We start from the raw sequence: 20,263 nt of genomic DNA, 5'->3' as shown, positions 1-20,263 counted from the left end.
GGTGGCGCGGGGCGCGGGACCAGGCCTTATTCGGAGGCTTTGGCTGCATCCCTACGGCCGCATCGCGGCCGAGCCCTCGCCGCCCGGGCCAGTGTCTCCGGCTGCTCGGAGGCGTCGGGAGCCGCGCGGGACTCGGGGCGGCCCGGGCGCGCGGCGCTGATTGGCAGAGAGGGCGCCGCCGTCCAGGAAACGGCTCGGGTTTCAGTGGGGGCGTGACCCGCCGCGAGGAGGCGGCGGCGGCGGCGGCGCGGGCGGCGGCTGGAGGAGAGCGCGGTGGAGAGCCGAGCGGGCGGGCGGCGGGTGCGGAGCGGGCGAGCGAGCGCGCGCGGCCGCCACAAAGCTCGGGCGCCGCGGGGCTGCATGCGGCGTACCTGGCCCGGCGCGGCGACTGCTCTCCGGGCTGGCGGGGGCCGGCCGCGAGCCCCGGGGGCCCCGAGGCCGCAGCTTGCCTGCGCGCTCTGAGCCTTCGCAACTCGCGAGCAAAGTTTGGTGGAGGCAACGCCAAGCCTGAGTCCTTTCTTCCTCTCGTTCCCCAAATCCGAGGGCAGCCCGCGGGCGTCATGCCCGCGCTCCTCCGCAGCCTGGGGTACGCGTGAAGCCCGGGAGGCTTGGCGCCGGCGAAGACCCAAGGACCACTCTTCTGCGTTTGGAGTTGCTCCCCCCAACCCCGGGCTCGTCGCTTTCTCCATCCCGACCCACGCGGGGCGCGGGGACAACACAGGTCGCGGAGGAGCGTTGCCATTCAAGGTAATCGCCGCGCAAGACGCCTCGGGGAGCTTCGCCAGCCGGGGACGTGGGCGCCACGGGAGCCCGGGACGCCGGGTGCACCGTCCTCCGGGCGGGGGGCGCGGAAGGACTAGCATTGTGGAGGACGCTCCGTGTCCTCCCTCTGTGGCTGCATAGGTGATGGGGGAGGTGGGTGCGTGCTGACGGTCGGCGTTCTGGAAGTTCTGCCTCTGCTACCCCCATCCAGATGCTGACATCTGCTTCTGGCGTTGACGCCCCCCTCCCTGTCAAACCCTGGCGGGCGCATTCCCGCTGACTGGGCGCGTTTCTCCGACCCCAGAGCAGACGGGCGGAAGGTTCGCCTGCCCGTGGCACAGCCCCGCCGGCCGGGTCCCGGGGGGCATCTCCGAGGTGCCCCATCCGTGTGTCCTGGGAACTTCCGTACCATCCAGGCCCTGCGGAGACCCCTTTTTCGGGAGGGGGCCGCTGGGGTGGGGCCGGTGACATCCCGTAGGGGTGGCGATGGCCAGGGGTGGCACTGCTGGGGAGGCGACGGCTCCGGTGCCCGGTTTTCGGTGCCTGGGCGCCCCTCGCCCGCAGCCGCCGTCGGCGCTGGAGGGAGCGCAGTGCGCCTGGGGCTAGGGGGCGAACTGGACCGACTTTTTCTAGTTCGCCTGCCTGCTCTGCCGCAGCGGCTGGGAGATGTCGAAAGCGCAGGCGAGTTCTAACTTGCGCGCTCATTTTTTCGGCCACGGGGCCGCGCTGGGGAAAAAAGCCGAGGGCCCTGCGTGGCGCTGGCTCCGACCCTCGCGGACCACGGACCTGGCGCAGGAGGCCCGCTCGGGGGCCACCAGCCTCCGTCGCTCTCCTCGCACCCCGCTCCCTTGCAGACCGTTCTCCAGACCCTCCTTCCTTTCTCCCAATTCAATAAAACCTACCCTTAAAGGCAAACCTGCTTTCAAACTCAGGGCACCCATTATGTGTTTGGTGTGAAACGCTATCAACATTTAAAACTCCATTGTCTCCCTGGTCCCAAATCCCTGTAAATCTTCCACCGGGCTCGACTCATTTTCATCTGAAAAGCCTGTTTAGTTTGAATAGAAAAGCAATCAGGCGCCCCTCTCCCTTTCCCTGGAATGTCAATTAAAATGCAGATTTCTCTGAGCTCTTTAGCGCCCCGAGAAGGGGGAGAAAAACAGGATATTTCAGGCAAACAAATGAAAGAAGTGCTGCCCTGAAAGGGGGTGGTGGTGGGGAGCACCCCCAAGCTGCTCGCAAGTTCTGATTGGACGCAAGCATTAAACCGGGAGGGCATTGTGGTCCTGGGTCAGTGTGTGTTTTTTGAGATTTAAATTTGTTGAGGAATTTCCCCCTAGCCTTGACCCCTTGACAGCTCCCGCTTCTACTCAGTGCTGGGGAGAAGTAGGGAGGCCTTAAGCGAAGAGATGGGTCTGCACTTTGGAGGAGCCGGACACTGTTGACTTTCCTGATGTGAAATCTACCCAGGAACAAAACACCAGGTGCTCCCAGTGGCCGAGCCAGCAGTGGACAGATCACCCCTTAGGTGGAAGCCCAAAGCGGAGGGCACTGTATTGGTCTGCCTTCTTGGAGGGCGGGGGTTTTGGGAATGTCATGGTAAATTGAAGAGCCCAGCACAGGCCTGGCATGGGGACCGCTCCGCAGCCAAGCCCTTCCTGCTTGTCACTCTGCCTGTCTTTGGGGGCAGGCTTGTGCCGAGGTGAAAATGGACCGGGGGGCGGGCGGCCGAGAAGAGCCATCCATCAATCAGAGGGAGGGTGACAACTCCTCCCGCGTGCAGGCTGAGAAGAGAGTTCCCTTTCAAGGGGAAAAATAAACACGCTGGGGCTTTCACTGGGGCTCAGACTCCAGGAAGGATTATGGTATTGAAGGCAGGAAGCCGGGATTGTGGCCGCCAGCGGCATGCTGGGCCTGTGTTCCCAACACCGAGCCTGGGGACCTAATTATCCTGCCTAGGAGGTCGCACCATACTTTTGTCCACTGGTGTGAGGAACTGTGCAGACCTGTCGCCTTAGGTCTCCGCCTTCCAGAGTTTTGGGGAGGGGGCTGCCGTGGGGTTTGGACCTGGAAATGGCTGAAATGCAAATTTCTAGTGCCAGCTAGCGGGATGATGGAACGGCTTGAGATTCAGCGGAGCGCCCTGTCCACCTTTCTCTGCCTGGAGCCAAGGAGGCTCCTCTGGGCAGGGACAGGTGGGCGAGCAGGCCGGGGAAGGAGCCTGGGGTGAAACCTCTGCGAGGACTTAGGATTGTTCCTGAAGTCGTGTTAGAGGTGGAAAATTCCCCTGCATTCTGCAAATGCTTAGTAAATCAATGAGAATGTTTGTGTACTTTCCTCCCACATGTATGTAGAAATAGATCCGAAATTATCTTCTGAGGCTCTTGACTAAGAGGAAAGAAAAGTTAAGAGGAAAAATCTTTCAAGCTATCTGAAAGCACATGCACACACCGTGCACGCACACACACCATGTACACACACACACTGTGCACACACACACACCATGCACGCACACACACCGTGTACACACACACACGCTGCACACATACTTTTCTTGCTTTTGCTGTGAATCACACCGTTTCACCTGTGCTATCTTTGAAGCAGAGGTTTTCTTTATTCCTCCTTTGGAAATGATGTGGCATATTCTTTTCCCTCCTCCATTTTTGTCCTCAGTCAAAGCTAAAAGGAGCAGTTTTTATGATGAGATTTGGGGAGGCTCCAGCAGTGTTGAAATCCTATGACATAACTTGAAACATCGAGTGGGTACATAAAAAATGTAGAGTTTAGAGATTTTTGTATTAAAGGCCTCCCTGCCACCCCCAGTCTTAGAAAATGTGGTTCATTCCTGCGGTTCACAGAATCTGAAGCCTGAGATTGATGAGCCCCTTCTTGTGATTGTTTTAATCATTCTCTAAAGTTTGTGCATTTTACTGTACCCTTAGTCACAGAGAATACTGAGTGAATTTAAAGTTGCTTGGAATATGTTAAGCTTTCTTGGAAAATTCTCTTTCCCTTGGATCAGATGGGTGAACAGAATATTAAGTTGAGTGTCCTCTTCTAACTTATACTCTGAAAATTTAGCCAATAGGTTTGCATATTGAAAGTTATTGGTCCAATCACATACCATGACTATAATTTACATAATTTACATCATCATTATTAATAAATTCCTGCATTATTCATCAGAATTTGCATCTGCTCAGTTTCCTCACCCTTCTACAGAGGTTGAAGACATTTAGCAGCCCTGGACTGCCATTTAGTCACAGGGGAAGGGAATTCAGGCTTCGAAGTCCTTTTTGGATCAGCTGCGTTGAATGCGCTGCAGTTGTGTTCACTCTTCGTAAGTGGCTGCTTGGCGGAAGACTGAAAGACACTTCTCCATTTGAAAATGAATCCTGACAAGTGTAAACTGGTGGGAATTTTCTGTAGCCTTCCTGGGATTCTTTTGATTTTGCTGGTCTCCTTTCTTCCCAAGAGCTACAGTGAGGGTGGGACAGACTGCTCACCTCCAGCCCAGCAGAAATACGGAGCTGTGAGCAGACGCCTCCAACAGTTTAGCTTTCTAAAGCCCAGTTGGACTAAGAGAAGGGAACGAGGTTGGTTATGCCAACCCGAGCATTTTTAACTTGCTTTTGTAGTTGCCCTTGAAACTAAGGTCACGTTGCTTCTGCTCATTGAGGGCGGTGGAGGCGATAGTGGATAGTAGAAGAGAGCACACATTGCCTCACTGAAGTGGCTGCACGTATCTGAGTCCTGTAGCTACTGTTTTATCTCTGTTTCTTAAAAGTATGCTTTTAAAAAGATTAGCCTCACACATTTCTGTGGACCGGTCTGGTGGTATCACCTGGGACTCTGAGGTGAGGATGGAAGGATTTAGCAGATAATGAAAAAGAACTCTGTTTGCACACATTTGAGAGGCTGAAAAATGGTTTTATCCCACTTGGGCTGGAGTGATTTGGCATTGGGGAAGATTCCCTGACTCGCCAATCTCTTTCCTTTAGTGACTGCAGCAGCAGCGGCAGCGGCGGCAGCGCCTCGGTTCCTGAGCCCACCGCAGGCTGAAGGCATTGCGCGTAGTCCATGCCCGTAGAGGAAGTGTGCAGATGGGATTAACGTCCACATGGAGATATGGAAGAGGACCGGGGATTGGTACCGTAACCATGGTCAGCTGGGGTCGTTTCATCTGCCTGGTCGTGGTCACCATGGCAACCTTGTCCCTGGCCCGGCCCTCCTTCAGTTTAGTTGAGGATACCACGTTAGAGCCAGAAGGTAAGTCATTTCATTTCACTTTTCAGGTTTGTCTTGGGATTTGTCTGGGGGCAGATTGTTAAGGCCTGTTTTAGAATCAGCTACCCTTGCATTGTAAATGGGGCTTCTAAGAGCACCTGATCGTGGTCTCTTGGCTCCCGGCAAGGCAGAGCTGATGAGAGAAGGTCCATTGCCGCAGCACTGCAGGCAGGATGGTATAGTTTGGTGGTTTCTTGCTGTGTGTGTTTCTCTGTGCTGGGTGAGGGAGACAGCTGGGAGTTGGCCTTTATCCAGTGCCCGAGAGAGCTGTGGAAGGGATGAACCTTGGGAGGATGAATGTCATCTCTAGTCTCCCCCAGCATCATTCCTACTGCTTACAATGTAAAGAATTGCTATTTTCGGACAAAATGAACCACTAAAAGAAATTGCCAACATCTGAAATGCTGACATCTTATTTTCATTGTTTAAGGAGAAAAGAAGTTTCTGAAGTTTAGCACAGAGAGAGAGGCTTGACATCTCAGAATTTTTTTTTAGCCGTTGTAATTCATAATACTTAAGCAATGCATCATCACAGAGTGGCAGATTCTAGTTTAGGTAAACTTGAAAGTGAATGTGCCAGGGGATCTCCTCCAGCTCCGAGAACCTCCAAGTATCACAGGGCATGCACCGGTGTCACAGCTTCGGAAATTTAATTTTCAAGGTGTACGTCCAATTGTGAGGACTACACGAGGCTGAATTATTCAGCTTAGCAGATTTGGAACCTCTCTCCCAGCCCTTTGGAGACAACATGAGCCAAGCCTCTACTTGGTGCTGCACTGAAATCTGTCATCAGTAGGGAATATTGGTAGCTGAGTTATTTTTCGAGTGGTAATCCGAGAATAAAACGGCAGATCCCAGCACTCATCGCCACTTAATGAACCTGTTTGCGGAGAGTCCACCTGGTGCCTGCCTGGCTTTAGGAACCCGCAGCAGTCCGAGTGGTGTCTGGGGTAAGCTGAGCTGCTCTGGGAACACATCTCGTGCGTGGGGTGAATGAACAGCACACTTACCCAGTGGGGTAGGCTGGGAGAGGACAGAGAGCCCAGCCTCCTGAGCCGGATCAGGACAATTTAGGAAGGAGGGTTGCGTCCATCTGAGATGAGAGTTCTGAGAGACATGGGCTCCCCAGGAAGACCCCAGGCACTTGTCATTGAAGGATGAGGACCGAAGCACTTATCACCTGAAGCAATCGTGTGAGACTGGGGAACTTTTTGTTACACAGAGGGATGGCAGCTCTATAATTAACAGGTGTGGTGACATCTCCCTACGTCTCTGGGAAGGGAATCTGGTAGGAGTTTGTGTCTGAGGCTTGTATAGCTACAGCTACAGGCCGATTATGGAACTGCCTCTTGGTGATTTGTGCTGGGACACCAGGATGAGTGTAATTTGCAGTGGTGATGCATTTTTACAGGGCTTTCATGTAAGAGGGAAAAAGTTCCTGGTTTCTGAAAGTCATGCCTGTACGTCTTTAATTTTGCTAATAATTAAAATGGATGTTTCCGTGATTGCTGGTTTTCCCTTGAGTGCGTGGCTCAGCAAAAACTGAGGAAGCTGAGCTGGGATTTCCTACGGTGTGGGCTTTAGGAGCAACCCAGGTTAGGGAAAAACTGTCATTTTTCATTTTGGCTTTTCAGGGCAGCGTTATTGTGAGTTTATTTCAACATAAAGTGTAAAATGGTCCCAGAGGATTTGTTTTACTGTATTTAATTCTTGAAGGAAGTTTAAAATTGTGTATACGTGCAGGGAGGGACAGGTGAGGCAGAGGGAAGAAATGGTGGAAAGGGACGAAGTTCCCCGAATGAGTCTTTGTGTAAGAATTTACATCCAACAATGTGGGTATTGTTGGAAGCAGGCCTGCTCAACCTGGGATCTGTGGATGCACTTACGGATCAGGAAGGAGGTCGATGAAGTTCTGGAAATTTTAGGTAATATTTTGTTAATGTCCTTTTGTGCATTTTTATGGGTTTATAGTTTCCATGAGCTATGAGTTCATTTGCATCCAGAATTATGAGATGGAAAAGAAAAGATGTCTTAGAGGAAGGTGCAAAACCTGGCAAAGAAGAGGCTTTGGAAAAGTATACAAGTCCCAGGCCTCAGTTTCCCTTTCTGTCGTCTGAGGGCTTAAGAAGATGATCTTTAGGGTCTCTTCATTAATAGTCATTGAATATTGATGTCCTCAGAAGTCTTCTGACTCTTCCACCAAAAGGTTGTTAGGAGATTTCCATTTGACCTGGACATAAAGAGCAATTAGCACAGGGGCTGGCATCCAATAAGCACCGGGTGCATGGCCTTGTCGCCATTGTCGCCAGGGAGCTGGGAACATGGGTCTTCCCAGTCCCGTGGGCTGGCTGTGCCAGGTGCCACAATGTCAAAAAACATCTAGGCTTTTGGAGACAGTTGAGAAGAAAGTTGTTTTTGGATGGAGGAGGCCCTTGGTGTTTCCAGGAAGCTGTGTTTGCTTTCTGTAGGGTCCCCACTTCCCCTCATCTGTTAGTCTAATACTGGCCACTGATTTGAGCCCTAAGACCAGTTATTCTGTTGCAGGAGTTCGCTTTGGTGTCAGAGGTGATTAGGAAGGTCATTGAATTATAGATGAGAAAGGAGTTTTTAACAGCTGAAAATGGGCTCAGGTTTAGGCTCTGTGCTGGTGAATTGGAAGAGAGAGAGAGAGAGTGTGTGTGTGTGTGTGTGTGTGTGTGTGCGCGCGCGCGCGAGCGCACGTGCGTGCGTGCGTGCCTGTGCCCCTGTCCATCAGTTCTCCATGATTAGAACTACTATAGCTTTGGTTAGCAGTAAGTTCCACCTTGACCTTCTGTGCACCAAGGTCTTATCTTGTAAGACTTTTTGGTTTGCTAATTTATTTGGAAGCTCAGTTTAGATAATGTCTATTGGATAGGAGAAAAATGGGACTGAGAAGTTCCAGGAAGAAGCCTGGGCCCTAACACTAGAGGGTCCTTTTCTTTTGGCCCCTCAGGGAAAGGTTATGTTTAGTCATCTTGGCTTTGTGCAATATCGTATCATATCATATGTCATATCATATATCATATATATCATTTGTCTTCTGGACACTTTCTGAAATAGTAGCAGTGGGGTCGGGCCCACTCAATTGACTTAAGAAAATAATCTCTAGAAGATTTTAGTTTTTAATATTTCAGATTAAATATGAGTTTTCCAGTTGGTCATTCATTGTTAATTTCCTTTTGGTCATTCATTGTTATAGGGCACCAGCAGAGGAGTGAAAACATGGTTATTGACTCGAAGGGGGGCAGTCCTCAATGCCAAGTACTATTCTGTTGATTAACATTATAAATATTTGAAGTCTAGTCAAGCTTGATTACCCTGAGAGGGGGCAACTCTTACTTTCAAGTTCTTCCTGACATTGTCACCTACTCTGGTTAATTAAGTCATTGTTGACATTAATGGCATCTTTGTTTACACCAACCCAGTAGGAGCTAAAATGAAAGGGCTTTTCAACCCTAAACCCTTAATTACTTTCCCACCCTCCACAGAGTGTGACTCTGAAAAGTAACAACCTGAAAAAAAATGTAGTTTGTGTAGCAATTTTTTGTCAATCTTCTGAGAGGTGATGCTCTCCTGGACCAACATGAGTTGGTCCAGAGTTCAGTAGCAGAAACGTCGAGGACAGGATCTACACAGAGACCTCCCTAAGTCAGATTTTTCCAGTATGGTTTAAGTCCTTTGTTAGAAGTATTGTAAATGCCATAATATTAACCATACGCATTTAATTGCAAGTTAAAAGAAAGGAAGAAAGAATATATCCGCATACCAAGAGTGAATGATTTAAAATAATCTTCTGTTTCGTATTATCTGCATCTTTGTTTTTCAATATGAGTGTTAATATTTAAGAGTTGACTGTAACTTGATAGTTAGCTTTGGAACAAGGACTTATTCTTGGTCAATTAAACCAAATACAGGCTTACGCAGTTAAATACACAATGAAGTACACATTCTTTATTAGTATATAAAGTGTTTCACAATTCATAGACCAAGAGCCATGTTTAATATTACTTATAGAGCAGAAATCTGGCAAGCCCAGAGAACTGGTACTTGTATCATTTTATACTGACTCTCTCTGATTCAAATTTGGGGTATATGTGTGTGTTTCTGTTTTGTCTGTTTATTTCAACCAGTTAAAAGACAGAGCACTTACTATGCCAATGGCCCCGCATCAAGCCATAAGTAAAGACTTTATTCCTTTCAAGTCTTTCTGACCCAGTTGAGGGTGAGAATTCACAAAACCACAGCAATCCAATATGAGATGTTTTTAATATCAGACTTAACAAATAATTACATGGCTATGAAATAACTGGGGTCGTGTTTAAACTGGAAGTGTTTTGTTTAATGTTCGTAGTTTCAATAAAATGTATCCACTAGTCTTCCAGTTTGCAGACTGTTGTTTAGGTGTTTGTTTAGCCAGGGTAATTGTTAAAAACTCCGTCTAATCTAGCTTACCCTTACATTTCCATGGAAGCTAATTTTAGTCATTAAAGGAAAACATGGGAAATTGATTTTTGGGTGCCTGGCTGTTAAGCTAGGTAGGAAATACAGCTGGTGTGCTACTCTCCACTGTACTGGTCCGATTCTCGGCAGGGGGACATCTCTGTAGGCAGTTCAGAAATTATTTTTTGGAAGTTTTTTAGGCTATTCCACAGATAATTCTGATCCAGTAGGTTTTATGCAACTGTGCAAAATGCTTATGGTCTCTATTTTTTTTTCCTTGAGAGATGATTTTAGCCTTTGGTTTTTTGTTTGTTTTTGTTTTTTGAGACGGAGTCTTGATCTGCCACCCAGGCTGGAGTATAATGGTGCAATTGTACCCTCACTGCATTGTCAAACTTGGCTCACTGTACCCTCGGACTCGTGGGCTGAAGGGGTCCTCCAACCTCCTGAGTAGCTGGGACTACAGGCCTGGATAATTTTTAAAAATATTTCATAGATATGGGGTTTCGCCATGTTGCTCAGGCTGGTCTCCAACTCCTGGCCTCAAGTGATCCTCCAGCCTTGGCCTCCCAAAGTGCTGGGATTACAAGTGTGAGCCACCACACCTGTCCTAGCCTTAAGTTTTGCATTTTTTCCATCTTTTTGCTGTATCCCATATGATTTAGAGATTTTTGCTGTATCCCATGAGATTTAGAGATGGCTCTACTTTTTTTAGCTTTCCTAGCATTGAAATGCTTGGTGTTGCTAATCATACCCCATCTTTACCACACCATCTTCCTCCCTGACTTGCCTTCTTAGTGTAGTGTGGTCAAGAACTTGAGGCCAAGTTCTTTTTTTTTTAAATTTAGCTTTTATTTTAGGTTTGGGGGTACATGTGATGGTTTGTTATATAGGTAAACTCGTGTCATGGGGGTTCATTGTACAGATTGTTTCATCACCCAGGTATTAAGCCCAGTACCCAATAGCTATTTTTTCTGCTCCTCTCTCTCCTCCCACCCACCCTCCACCCTCAAGTAGACCTCAGTGTCTGTTGTTCTTTTCTCTGTGTTCATGAGTTTTCATCATTTAGCTCCCACTTATAAATGAGAATATGCAGTATTTGGTTTTCTGTATTTGGTTTGTTGCTAAGGATAATGGCCTCTAGTTCCATCCATGTTCTTGCAAAAGACATGATCTTGCTCTTTTTTATGGCTGCATAGTATTCTATGTTGTATATGTACTACATTTTCTTTATCCAATCTGTTATTGATGAGCATTTAGGTAGATTCCATATCTTTGCTATTGTGAATAGTGCTGCAATGAACATTTGTGTGCATGTGTCTTTATGGTAGAATGATTTATATTCCTCTGGGTATATACCCAGTAATGGGATTGCTGGGTCGAATGGTAGTTCTGCTTTTACCTCTTTGAGTAATCGCCACACGGCTTTCCACAATTATTGGGCTAATTTGCACTCCTACTAATAGTATATAAGTGTTTCCTTTTCTCTGCAATCTCACCAGCATCTATTATTTTTTGACGTTTTATTAATAGCCATTCTGACTTGTGTGAGATGGTATCTCATCATGGTTTTGATTTGCATTTCTCTAGTGATGAGCTTTTTTTTTCATATGCTGGTGGGACGTATATATGTCTTCTTTTGAAAAGTGTCTGTTCATGTCCTTTGTCTACTTTTTATGTGGTTATTTGTTTTTCTCTTGTAAATTTAAGTTCCTTATAGATGCTGGACATTAGATCTTTGTTAGATGCATAGTTTACAAATATTTTATCCCATTATGTAGGTTGTCTATTTACTCTGTTGATAGTTTCTTTTGCTGTGCAGAAGCTCTTAAGTTTAATTAGATCCCATTTGTCAATTTTTGCTTTTGTTGCAATTGCTTTTGATGTCTTTGTCATGAAATCTTTGCCCATTCCTATGTCCAGGATGGTATATTGCCTAAGTTGTCTTCCGGGGTTTTATAGTTTTGGATTTGACATTTAAGTCTTTCTTCCATCTTGAGGTGATTTTTTGTATATGGTATAAGGAAGGGGTCAGCTTCAATCTTCTGCATGTGGCTAGCCAGTTATCCCAGCACCATTTATTGAATAGGGATTCTTTTCCCCATTGCTTGTTTTCATCAGTTTTGTCGAAGATCAGATGGTCGTAGGTGTGCGGTAGGTGTGTGGCCTTATTTCTGGGCTCTCTATTCTGTTCCATTGGTCTACGTGCCTGTTTTTATACCAGTACCATGCTGTTTTGGTTACCGTAGCCCCACAGTATAGTTTGAAGTAAGGTAATGTGATGCCCGCAGCTTTGTTATTTTTGCTTAGGATTGCCTTGGCTATTCAGAGGCTAAGTTCTTTTAAGGAGAGGTCTGATTGAACAAGATGCTGGACAGGTCATTGTGGTGGTCCTTCACGTCTTGAAGATGTCTTCTTCTGTAATAGACAAAAGTCACACTTTTTACAAGTTTCTCTTTCCTCACTGTGATTTGTATGTGGTAGCTGATTTCTATTTATATAACTTCAAGCTCTTACCATTTAAATATTTATACACAAGTATGAATCATTGGGACAAGCCATGGCCATCCTTGAAGAGTGTGTGTCAAGTAAAATAGGCGTGCTTTAGATTTTCAGTAATTTTGGTTTTGGGAAACCGGTACCATGGAAGAGCTTTCAGATGCTGAATGTGTAATTTACTCCACTTTGGAATACTGTAAGTAATTCTGCGCCATTGTGGACTTTGGCCACATCATGCCACTCTCAAAAACTTCTGATTCTTTTTGACAGTACCAAGTCAGGGGGCTAAGCTGTTGTATATTCTTTCCTTTAACCCCTTGTCTAACTAAAGAATGGTAAATTCCAATTCATTTCAGAATGGAATGCACACATATAGAGTTTCAGGTTATGCTGAATGTGTTTTATGAGGAGGCTAAAAATAGCTTACAAGGAAAATGCTGATAGATTCAGGAACGAGAACAAGGGATGTGTTTATTTGTATGATTTATGTAGCACCTTTCTTGGAGAGAACTCAATTCTGAGCTCTAACGTTAATAAACTCTATATCAATTGTCGTGATTATTTTCGAACCCTTGAGCTCCTATATTACTATATGTGACCCATTTGTATACCTGACAGTTTACTGTTAAATTTTCCATAGTGACCAGTTGTAATATTTTAAAAGTATCCAGACATTGAAAAGGCCAACTGTGTGTATCTGTGGTGTGTGTATGTGCTCAGGGGGCTGTGCTATAAAATGAATGTCAAGATCATTGCAATGGTTAAGTTTAGGTTTTAAACTCTTTGAACACCCTTAAAGTTCAGATTGTCAGTTGACAGTGGGATTGCCCCCAAAGATGTGTGGCTGCCTTAAGGAGCCTTCTTGTCCTGCTAAGCCTCCTGGATTTCCACCAATGCATGTTGCATTTCTACCTGGCTGCAATAGACGCACAACTGAATATATATCGTGGACATTTATAAGTGTTTCAAATTTAAAACCACTCAAATTTTTAAAAGAACAAGAATCTTCTATGCATTTAATCTAAATTCTGTATCAGCCATTCTTAAAAATAGAATTGAATAAAATCATTTTGGATGGCATGTGGTATGCTTTCTGGAGACATAAACTAACAGAGGGAACTTGACCTTGGGAGGTAGGTTTGAATCTCTCTACTATCTACTGATGCTGTGATTTCAGAAAAGTTAGATAACCTCTCTGAGCCTCAGAGATAGTATCTATCTTGAAGGGTGAATGTGCAGATTAAATGCAAATGAAATGTAAAGCCCCTACTGAATTTCCTGGCCCAGAGTAGGTGTTCATTAAATGCTGATTTCTTCCCTGTCCCACTTCCTGTCAACATTTCCTGGACCAATAAGATGTTTACTCTACAATATTACCAATATTTCCTGGACCAATAAGATGTTTACTCTACAGTGTATAGTGATAATTGTCTGATGAGAAGCATTTACATTAATTAAAATGTAAAACTGGCTCTAGGCCCTGGATTTGTCCAACCCTTTTTATTATCTTGGGCTTTTGCAAGTCCCATGGATTTTAGAAATGGGATCATCCTGCTGCTTGCAGTCCAAATGGTTCAAGGTTGACATTTTTTTTCCCCTCTGTTGAAAAAAGTCAGTTGCAGCTCTGTAATAATAACAGCAGACACATACTTCATGAGGAACAATGTATTTTGGCAAAAGAGTTTTCTGTTTGAAGCTTCAAAATACAAAATACTCTGCCACATTGCCATTAGGCCCGGTGAAGAACATTGGAGAGGGGTTATGGAATCAGTTGGGGTGGGATGCGGGATGGAGAGGGGTTATGGGATCGGTTGGGGTGGTGCGGGATGGAGAGGGTCATGGGATCGGTTGGGGTGGGGTGCGGGATGGAGAGGGGTTATGGGATCAGTTGGGGTGGTGTGGGATGGAGAGGGGTTATGGGATCGGTTGGGGTGGGGCGTGGGATGGAGAGGGGTTATGGGATCGGTTGGGTGGGGTGCGGGATGGAGAGGGGTTATGGGATCGGTTGGGGTGGTGTGGGATGGAGAGGGGTTATGGGATCGGTTGGGGTGGGGTGCGGGATGGAGAGGGGTTATGGGATCAGTTGGGGTGGTGTGGGATGGAGAGGGGTTATGGGATCGGTTGGGGTGGTGTGGGATGGAGAGGGGTTATGGGATCGGTTGGGGTGGGGTGCGGGATGGTGAGGGGTTATGGGATCAGTTGGGGTGGTGTGGGATGGAGAGGGGTTATGGGATCAGTTGGGGTGGTGTGGGATGGAGAGGGGTTATGGGATCGGTTGGGGTGGTGCGGGATGGAGAGGGGTTATGGGATCGGTTGGGGTGGGGTGCGGGATGGAGAGGGGTTATGGGATCAGTTGGGGTGGTGTGGGATGGAGAGGGGTTATGGGATCAGTTGGGGTGGTGTGGGATGGAGAGGGGTTATGGGATCAGTTGGGGTGGTGTGGGATGGAGAGGGGTTATGGGATCGGTTGGGGTGGTGTGGGATGGAGAGGGGTTATGGGATCGTTTGGGGTGGGGTGCGGGATGGAGAGGGGTTATGGGATCGGTTGGGTTGGGGTGCGGGATGGAGAGGGGTTATGGAATCTGTTGGGGTGGGGTGCGGGATGGAGAGGGGTTATGGGATTGGTTGGGGTGGGGTGTGGGATGGAGAGGGGTTATGGGATCAGTTGGGGTGGTGTGGGATGGAGAGGGGTTATGGGATCGGTTGGGGTGGGGTGCGGGATGGAGAGGGGTTATGGGATTGGTTGGGTTGGGGTGCGGGATGGAGAGGGGTTATGGGATCAGTTGGGGTGGTGTGGGATGGAGAGGGGTTATGGGATCGGTTGGGGTGGGGTGCGGGATGGAGAGGGGTTATGGGATCGGTTGGGGTGGTGTGGGATGGAGAGGGGTTATGGGATTGGTTGGGGTGGTGCGGGATGGAGAGGGGTTATGGGATCGGTTGGGGTGGGGTGCGGGATGGAGAGGGTCATGGGATCGGTTGGGGTGGGGTGCGGGATGGAGAGGGGTTATGGGATTGGTTGGGTTGGGGTGCGGGATGGAGAGGGGTTATGGAATCTGTTGGGGTGGGGTGTGGGATGGAGAGGGGTTATGGGATTGGTTGGGGTGGTGCGGGATGGAGAGGGGTTATGGGATCGGTTGGGGTGGGGTGCGGGATGGAGAGGGTCATGGGATCGGTTGGGGTGGGGTGCGGGATGGAGAGGGGTTATGGGATTGGTTGGGTTGGGGTGCGGGATGGAGAGGGGTTATGGAATCTGTTGGGGTGGGGTGTGGGATGGAGAGGGGTTATGGGATCGTTTGGGGTGGGGTGCGGGATGGAGAGGGGTTATGGGATTGGTTGGGGTGGTGCGGGATGGAGAGGGGTTATGGGATCGGTTGGGGTGGGGTGCGGGATGGAGAGGGTCATGGGATCGGTTGGGGTGGGGTGCGGGATGGAGAGGGGTTATGGGATTGGTTGGGTTGGGGTGCGGGATGGAGAGGGGTTATGGGATCGGTTGGGGTGGGGTGCGGGATGGAGAGGAGTTATGGGATCGTTTGGGTGGGGTGCGGGATGGAGAGGGGTTATGGGATCGGTTGGGGTGGTGTGGGATGGAGAGGGGTTATGGGATCGGTTGGGGTGGGGTGCGGGATGGAGAGGGGTTATGGGATCGGTTGGGTTGGGGTGCGGGATGGAGAGGGGTTATGGGATTGGTTGGGGTGGGGTGTGGGATGGAGAGGGGTTATGGGATTGGTTGGGGTGGGGTGCAGTGTGGTGTGTTCTGCTTTTGGCCAGGCTGGAGAGGTGAGCTCCATAACATGGTATGGTCATCCTTGCCATGTTTGCCTGTAGTGACCTCCCCTGAACACTCCTAGATGAGATTTTTGTCTGCATGGAAGGGAGCTCAAGGAAATTGTGATGGGACCCACAGTACTGAAGTGGACAGGAGCTGAACAAGCATTTGCACATGATACCCCTATGGAGGTTACTTGGTAGGACAGGCTATGAAGTAGGGGCAGTATGGATGAGGTCACGTTTCTTTAGCCCATTCCTTGAGATGATGATGATGATGATGGTGATGATGATAACTGGCTACCATTTATTGAGTGCCTGTCATGGTTGGACTCTGTGCTAGGTACTTTAACGTACATTATCTCTCATCTTAATAACCCAGAACATCTTGGGTTTTCCTATTCTCATTTTATGGACAAGGTAACTGAAATTCTTGGGGATCAAGTGACTCCTCCAGGACCTCATCATTAGTGAGTGTGGGCCCAGGTCTTTGGGTGAATGTGTTGGTGTAAGAAAAATTTCCCTTCTTCCTGAGCAGGAGGATTTTTTTTTTTTTTTGCTGGAGAATGTGGTGACCCCTCATTCTTTCCTAAATCTGTCGTTTGACTATTAAACCTGTTAGGGACACTGCTGGTTGATGCTGTTTCTTTCTCACACATCCATACCGAATTCTCCGAAAGACATTTGAAGAAAAATTCCAGACAATAAAAATGTTTAATGATTATACTTTGTGATTCTTCTAGAATGGCTTCTGGTGGCATGTGACTTATTGGAAAGAGGCTAACCCTGACTGCTGCCAAGGAGACCAATGGGAGACTGGGTCCCAGTTGGTGGTCCAGGCTGCGCCACACCGTAGGAGTCCATAACAAGAAGGGCTGGCCTCTGTTGCCCGTTGATGCATGAGCCATCTCAGCAGAGCAGGCCGTCCCCAGTTATTCCTTGTCCCGGATGCCTCTGCTGGTTTGTCCTAGTGCCTGCTAACCCTCAGCTGTTGCCACTTTGATATTATGTCAAGCTTTTCTTCCCAGAATTTCTGATTTACGACTGGGTATGAAGTCAAGGCCTACCTGCATAGACAGACCCCTGTACCTGGGACTCCCACGAACTGTGGTCATGGAAACAAGCACCAAGGACTACCTGACCCTTCTAATGTCATTTTTCTGCAGAGATTAGGAGGAGAGACTAAGAAAGCCAAAAAAGAAAAAATTCCAAGAATGAAAAGGCCAAAAGCAGAAACACCTACTCTTCTTCCAGTCTTGGCCAGGAAGGGTGTCCTTAGGGGAAAAAAAGAGGCCAGGGAATGGAGCCCATTTTTAAAGCAAGCAAAGATCAGTTCGGTATTTAAAAATTAAAAGTGAACTCCAGTACCAGCTAATGTGGAGGTGAATCGAGGCTGGTTTAGCCAGCTGAACTTTGTTCTTGGCTACTTGTACAGCAATTGCAGAACACTCAGGGGTCCCAGGCATTTCAAAGTGGGAGTTGAGTTTTGGAGGAAAGTTGTAGAATTCCTTTTTCTTTTTTTTCTTTTTCTTTTCTTTTCTTTTTTTTTTTTGTGAGACAGAGTCTCTTGCTCTGTCACCCAGGCTGGAGTGCAGTGGAGCGATCTTGGATCACTGCAACCTCTGCCTCGCGGGTTCAAGCGATTCTCCTGCCTCAGCATCTAGAGTAGCTGGGATTACAGATGTGCACCACCACGCCCGGCTAATTGTATTTTTAGTAGAGATGGGGTTTCACCATGTTGGTCTCGAACTCTTGACCTCGGGTGATCCACCCACCTCAGCCTCCCAAAGTGCTGGGATTACAAGTGTGAACCACCGCACCTGGCCGTAGAGTTCTTGACTAGGAGATGCTGCAAATTTCCCTCTTAAATTTGCAGCTCCCCGTGCGATGACAACTTTCAGAGCTTGGCAGAGGCAAGATGGTATAAACATGATTTTTAGATTGCAGGGTAATTGCTGTGGTTTCTTTGAGTTTTTTCATCCATTTGCTCCCCAAATAATTTTTGAGACCTACTATGTGCCAGGTTCTGTGGGGATGGAATAGCAAGCAATAAACAGTTGAGTGGGGGAGACAGGCTCTTGTCAAATAATTGCAAAAATGAAGGGCTAGGACCGGGTGCAGTGGCTCACGCCTGTAATCCCAGCACTTTGAGGGGCCGAGGTGGGCGGATCATGAGGTGAGGAGTTTGAGACTAGCCTGGCCAACATGGTGAAATGTGGTCTCTACTAAAAATACAAAAATTAGCCGGGGGTGGTGGCAGGCACCTGTAGTCCCAGGTACTTGGGGGGCGGAGGCAGGAGAATTTTTGAACCTGGGAGGCAGAGGTTGCAGTAAGCTGAGATCACGCCATTGCATTCCAGCCTGGGCGACAGGGTGAGACTCTGTCTCAAAAATAAAAAAAAAAATAAAATAAAATCAAAATAAATAAACAAAAATAAAAAATGAAGGGCTAGGTCCAGTCAAAGGTGAAGATTCTGTGAAGGAAAAGCATGGGCCGGAGGCATGTGCCCCATGTTTAGGAGTTCCCAGGGACTGGGACTATGAAGCTGCTGCTGCTGCTGCTTTTTTTTTTTTTTTTTTTTTTTTTTAAATGCAGGGTCTCACTCTGTTCACTGTGTCACCCAGGCTGGAGTGCAGTGGTGCAATCACAGCTCACTGCATCCTGGACCTCCTGGGCTCAAGCGGTCTTCCCACCTTAGCCTTCTGAGTAGCTGCGACTATAGGCGCAGGCTGATTTTTCTTTTTTCTTTCTTTTTTTCTTTTTTTTTTTTTGGTAGAGATGGGTTCTCACTTGTTGCCCAGCCTGGTCTCCAACTCCTGGACTCAAGCGATCCTCCCACCTTGGCCTCCCAGAGTGCTGGGATCACAGGTGTTAGCCACCACACCTGAGGCTGGTCTTCCCCTTAAGGAGGTGGCACCCACCTGGATTCCCCAGCAAACCTACCTGCATTGCAAGGTTGACCCTTATCAGTACCAGCCACCTTGCCTGCTAGGTTGACCCTTGTCCGGTGAGGTGATTTTCCAGGGCCTAGCCTCTCTGCTGTCCCTTGCTGGCTTCACCTGTTGATGTTGATGGAGGTGGAGCAGAGGCCGTTGAGTGAATGCGTGCAGCTGGGCTCAGAGGCCCCTCTTCTCCCCTCCTGTGAGGTGCTTGCCCTTGAAGGTGTGGCGAGTGAGGAGGCCGGTCAAGGGCATCCCGGCGGCCTCCAGGCCGTATTTGAGAGTATTTGAGAGGGTCGTTTCAGCCTGCTTCCTATCTCTTTTCTGTTACTACCTCTAATTGGCAGAGTTTCTTGCCAGGTCAATGTGGAGGCAGAGAGATGGCCGGAGGGCGGCCAGGGGAGTCAGGCCAGGTGTGGGCAGGATGGGATTCTGCCTCCTCCCAGGTGCCTCGCCTGGGGGATGCCCTGTCCCAGAAAGCCTACATTCGTGGGAGCCGCGCACAGCCCTTCTGAGATCTAAAGCTTCCCTCTGAATGCTGCTTTGGAGGATTGTGAGAGGTAGTGACTCTTCAAAGTTTGTTTGTTTTCTTGAAGCTTTTACCTCTATGCAAATATGCGGTTTGGAGCAGGGAAGAAAGGTTAACTGTGGTGGCGCCGGCTCTTAACGTGGAATGTCCTGAATTAATGTGGGTTTCAGTCCTCTGGCTCAGGATCCCCTGAGGGAGAGATTTTCTTTCCTCTGCAAAACACAGGAGAAAAGTGATCCCTGTGGCTCCAACCTGCCTTCCTTGGGTCCTGCGGTGCAAAACCAGCTGGGACCGTGTCCCGCCCACCCGAAGGCAGTGTGGGGAACCTTTCCTCCAGGTCATTCCCATTCAGCTGATTGCTGCTGGCTCCCCCGGCCACAACTCTGTGCCTTCAGGCCTCTGCACGGGTTTCGATGCTGGCCAGGCCTGAACTTGGTGAGCCTCAAGCAGACCGTTCAAACCCATTCAAATGAGGAAGACCATCTGTTTCCCAGTCTCCAGCTGCTGCTGCTTCATTTGCAAATGGCTGGGATGCTGCTGAGGGGATCAGGCGGGGACACATCTGCAGACTCTGAAGGAGTGTTGGAACCGAGATCCTGCTGAGAGAAGAAAGGCCGAGCCCTTTAAATCAACTTGCCAAACAGTACCCCCAGAAGGTCCTGAGTTGAGAAAGCAGGAGGCAGCCTTGCCCTCCTGGAATAACTCTTAACCTTCCCTTTTCTTTTGTAGCCTTGGCCACTTTAAAAGTATTTCTTTATTCAGAAAGTGCGTAGTGTGGGAGGGCCTGCTCTATGGGCTTGGGGGAAAATGTCAAACGGGATTTGGACATCTATCTGACCTTTCAGGGCCATACAGGGCAAACGTATCCGCTGGAGTATGCACCATTTATTGAATGTTTACATCAATATCAGGGAGGTGAGCTTGTCCCAGCAGCAGCTTCTAGGAGCCACAGGTAACAGTAAGTGTGGCAAGGTGACTGTCCCTGAAAACCTGCTTCTGGAATGAGTCAGGCTTTAGGGT

At 48.5% G+C, this 20,263-nt stretch overlaps 1 protein-coding gene across 13 annotated transcripts in view; it reads left to right on the top strand.

Moving 5' to 3' along the window:
• Positions 1-255: 255 nt before the first annotated feature.
• Positions 256-20,263, top strand: part of FGFR2 (fibroblast growth factor receptor 2) — a 121,106-nt gene continuing 101,098 nt past the window's right edge. For 5 of the 13 annotated variants that reach the window (XM_001157390.7, XM_054660545.2, XM_016919501.4 and 2 more), the window contains exons 1-2: positions 260-747; positions 4,764-5,031. In XM_001157390.7, the coding sequence (XP_001157390.2) occupies positions 4,866-5,031 (166 nt within the window). In that variant the 5' untranslated portion in view covers positions 260-747; positions 4,764-4,865. Of the gene's footprint in view, positions 748-1,561; positions 2,247-4,763; positions 5,032-20,263 lie in introns of those variants that run through there. The other 8 variants (XM_054660544.2, XM_054660541.2, XM_016919500.4 and 5 more) reach the window with 5 other exon arrangements.

Source organism: Pan troglodytes, chromosome 8 (assembly GCF_028858775.2).
Source record: "Pan troglodytes isolate AG18354 chromosome 8, NHGRI_mPanTro3-v2.0_pri, whole genome shotgun sequence".
Classification (NCBI taxonomy): Eukaryota; Metazoa; Chordata; class Mammalia; order Primates; family Hominidae; genus Pan; species Pan troglodytes.
Note: the sequence above shows the minus strand (reverse complement) of the source record. Positions and strands in the feature narration are given on the sequence as shown.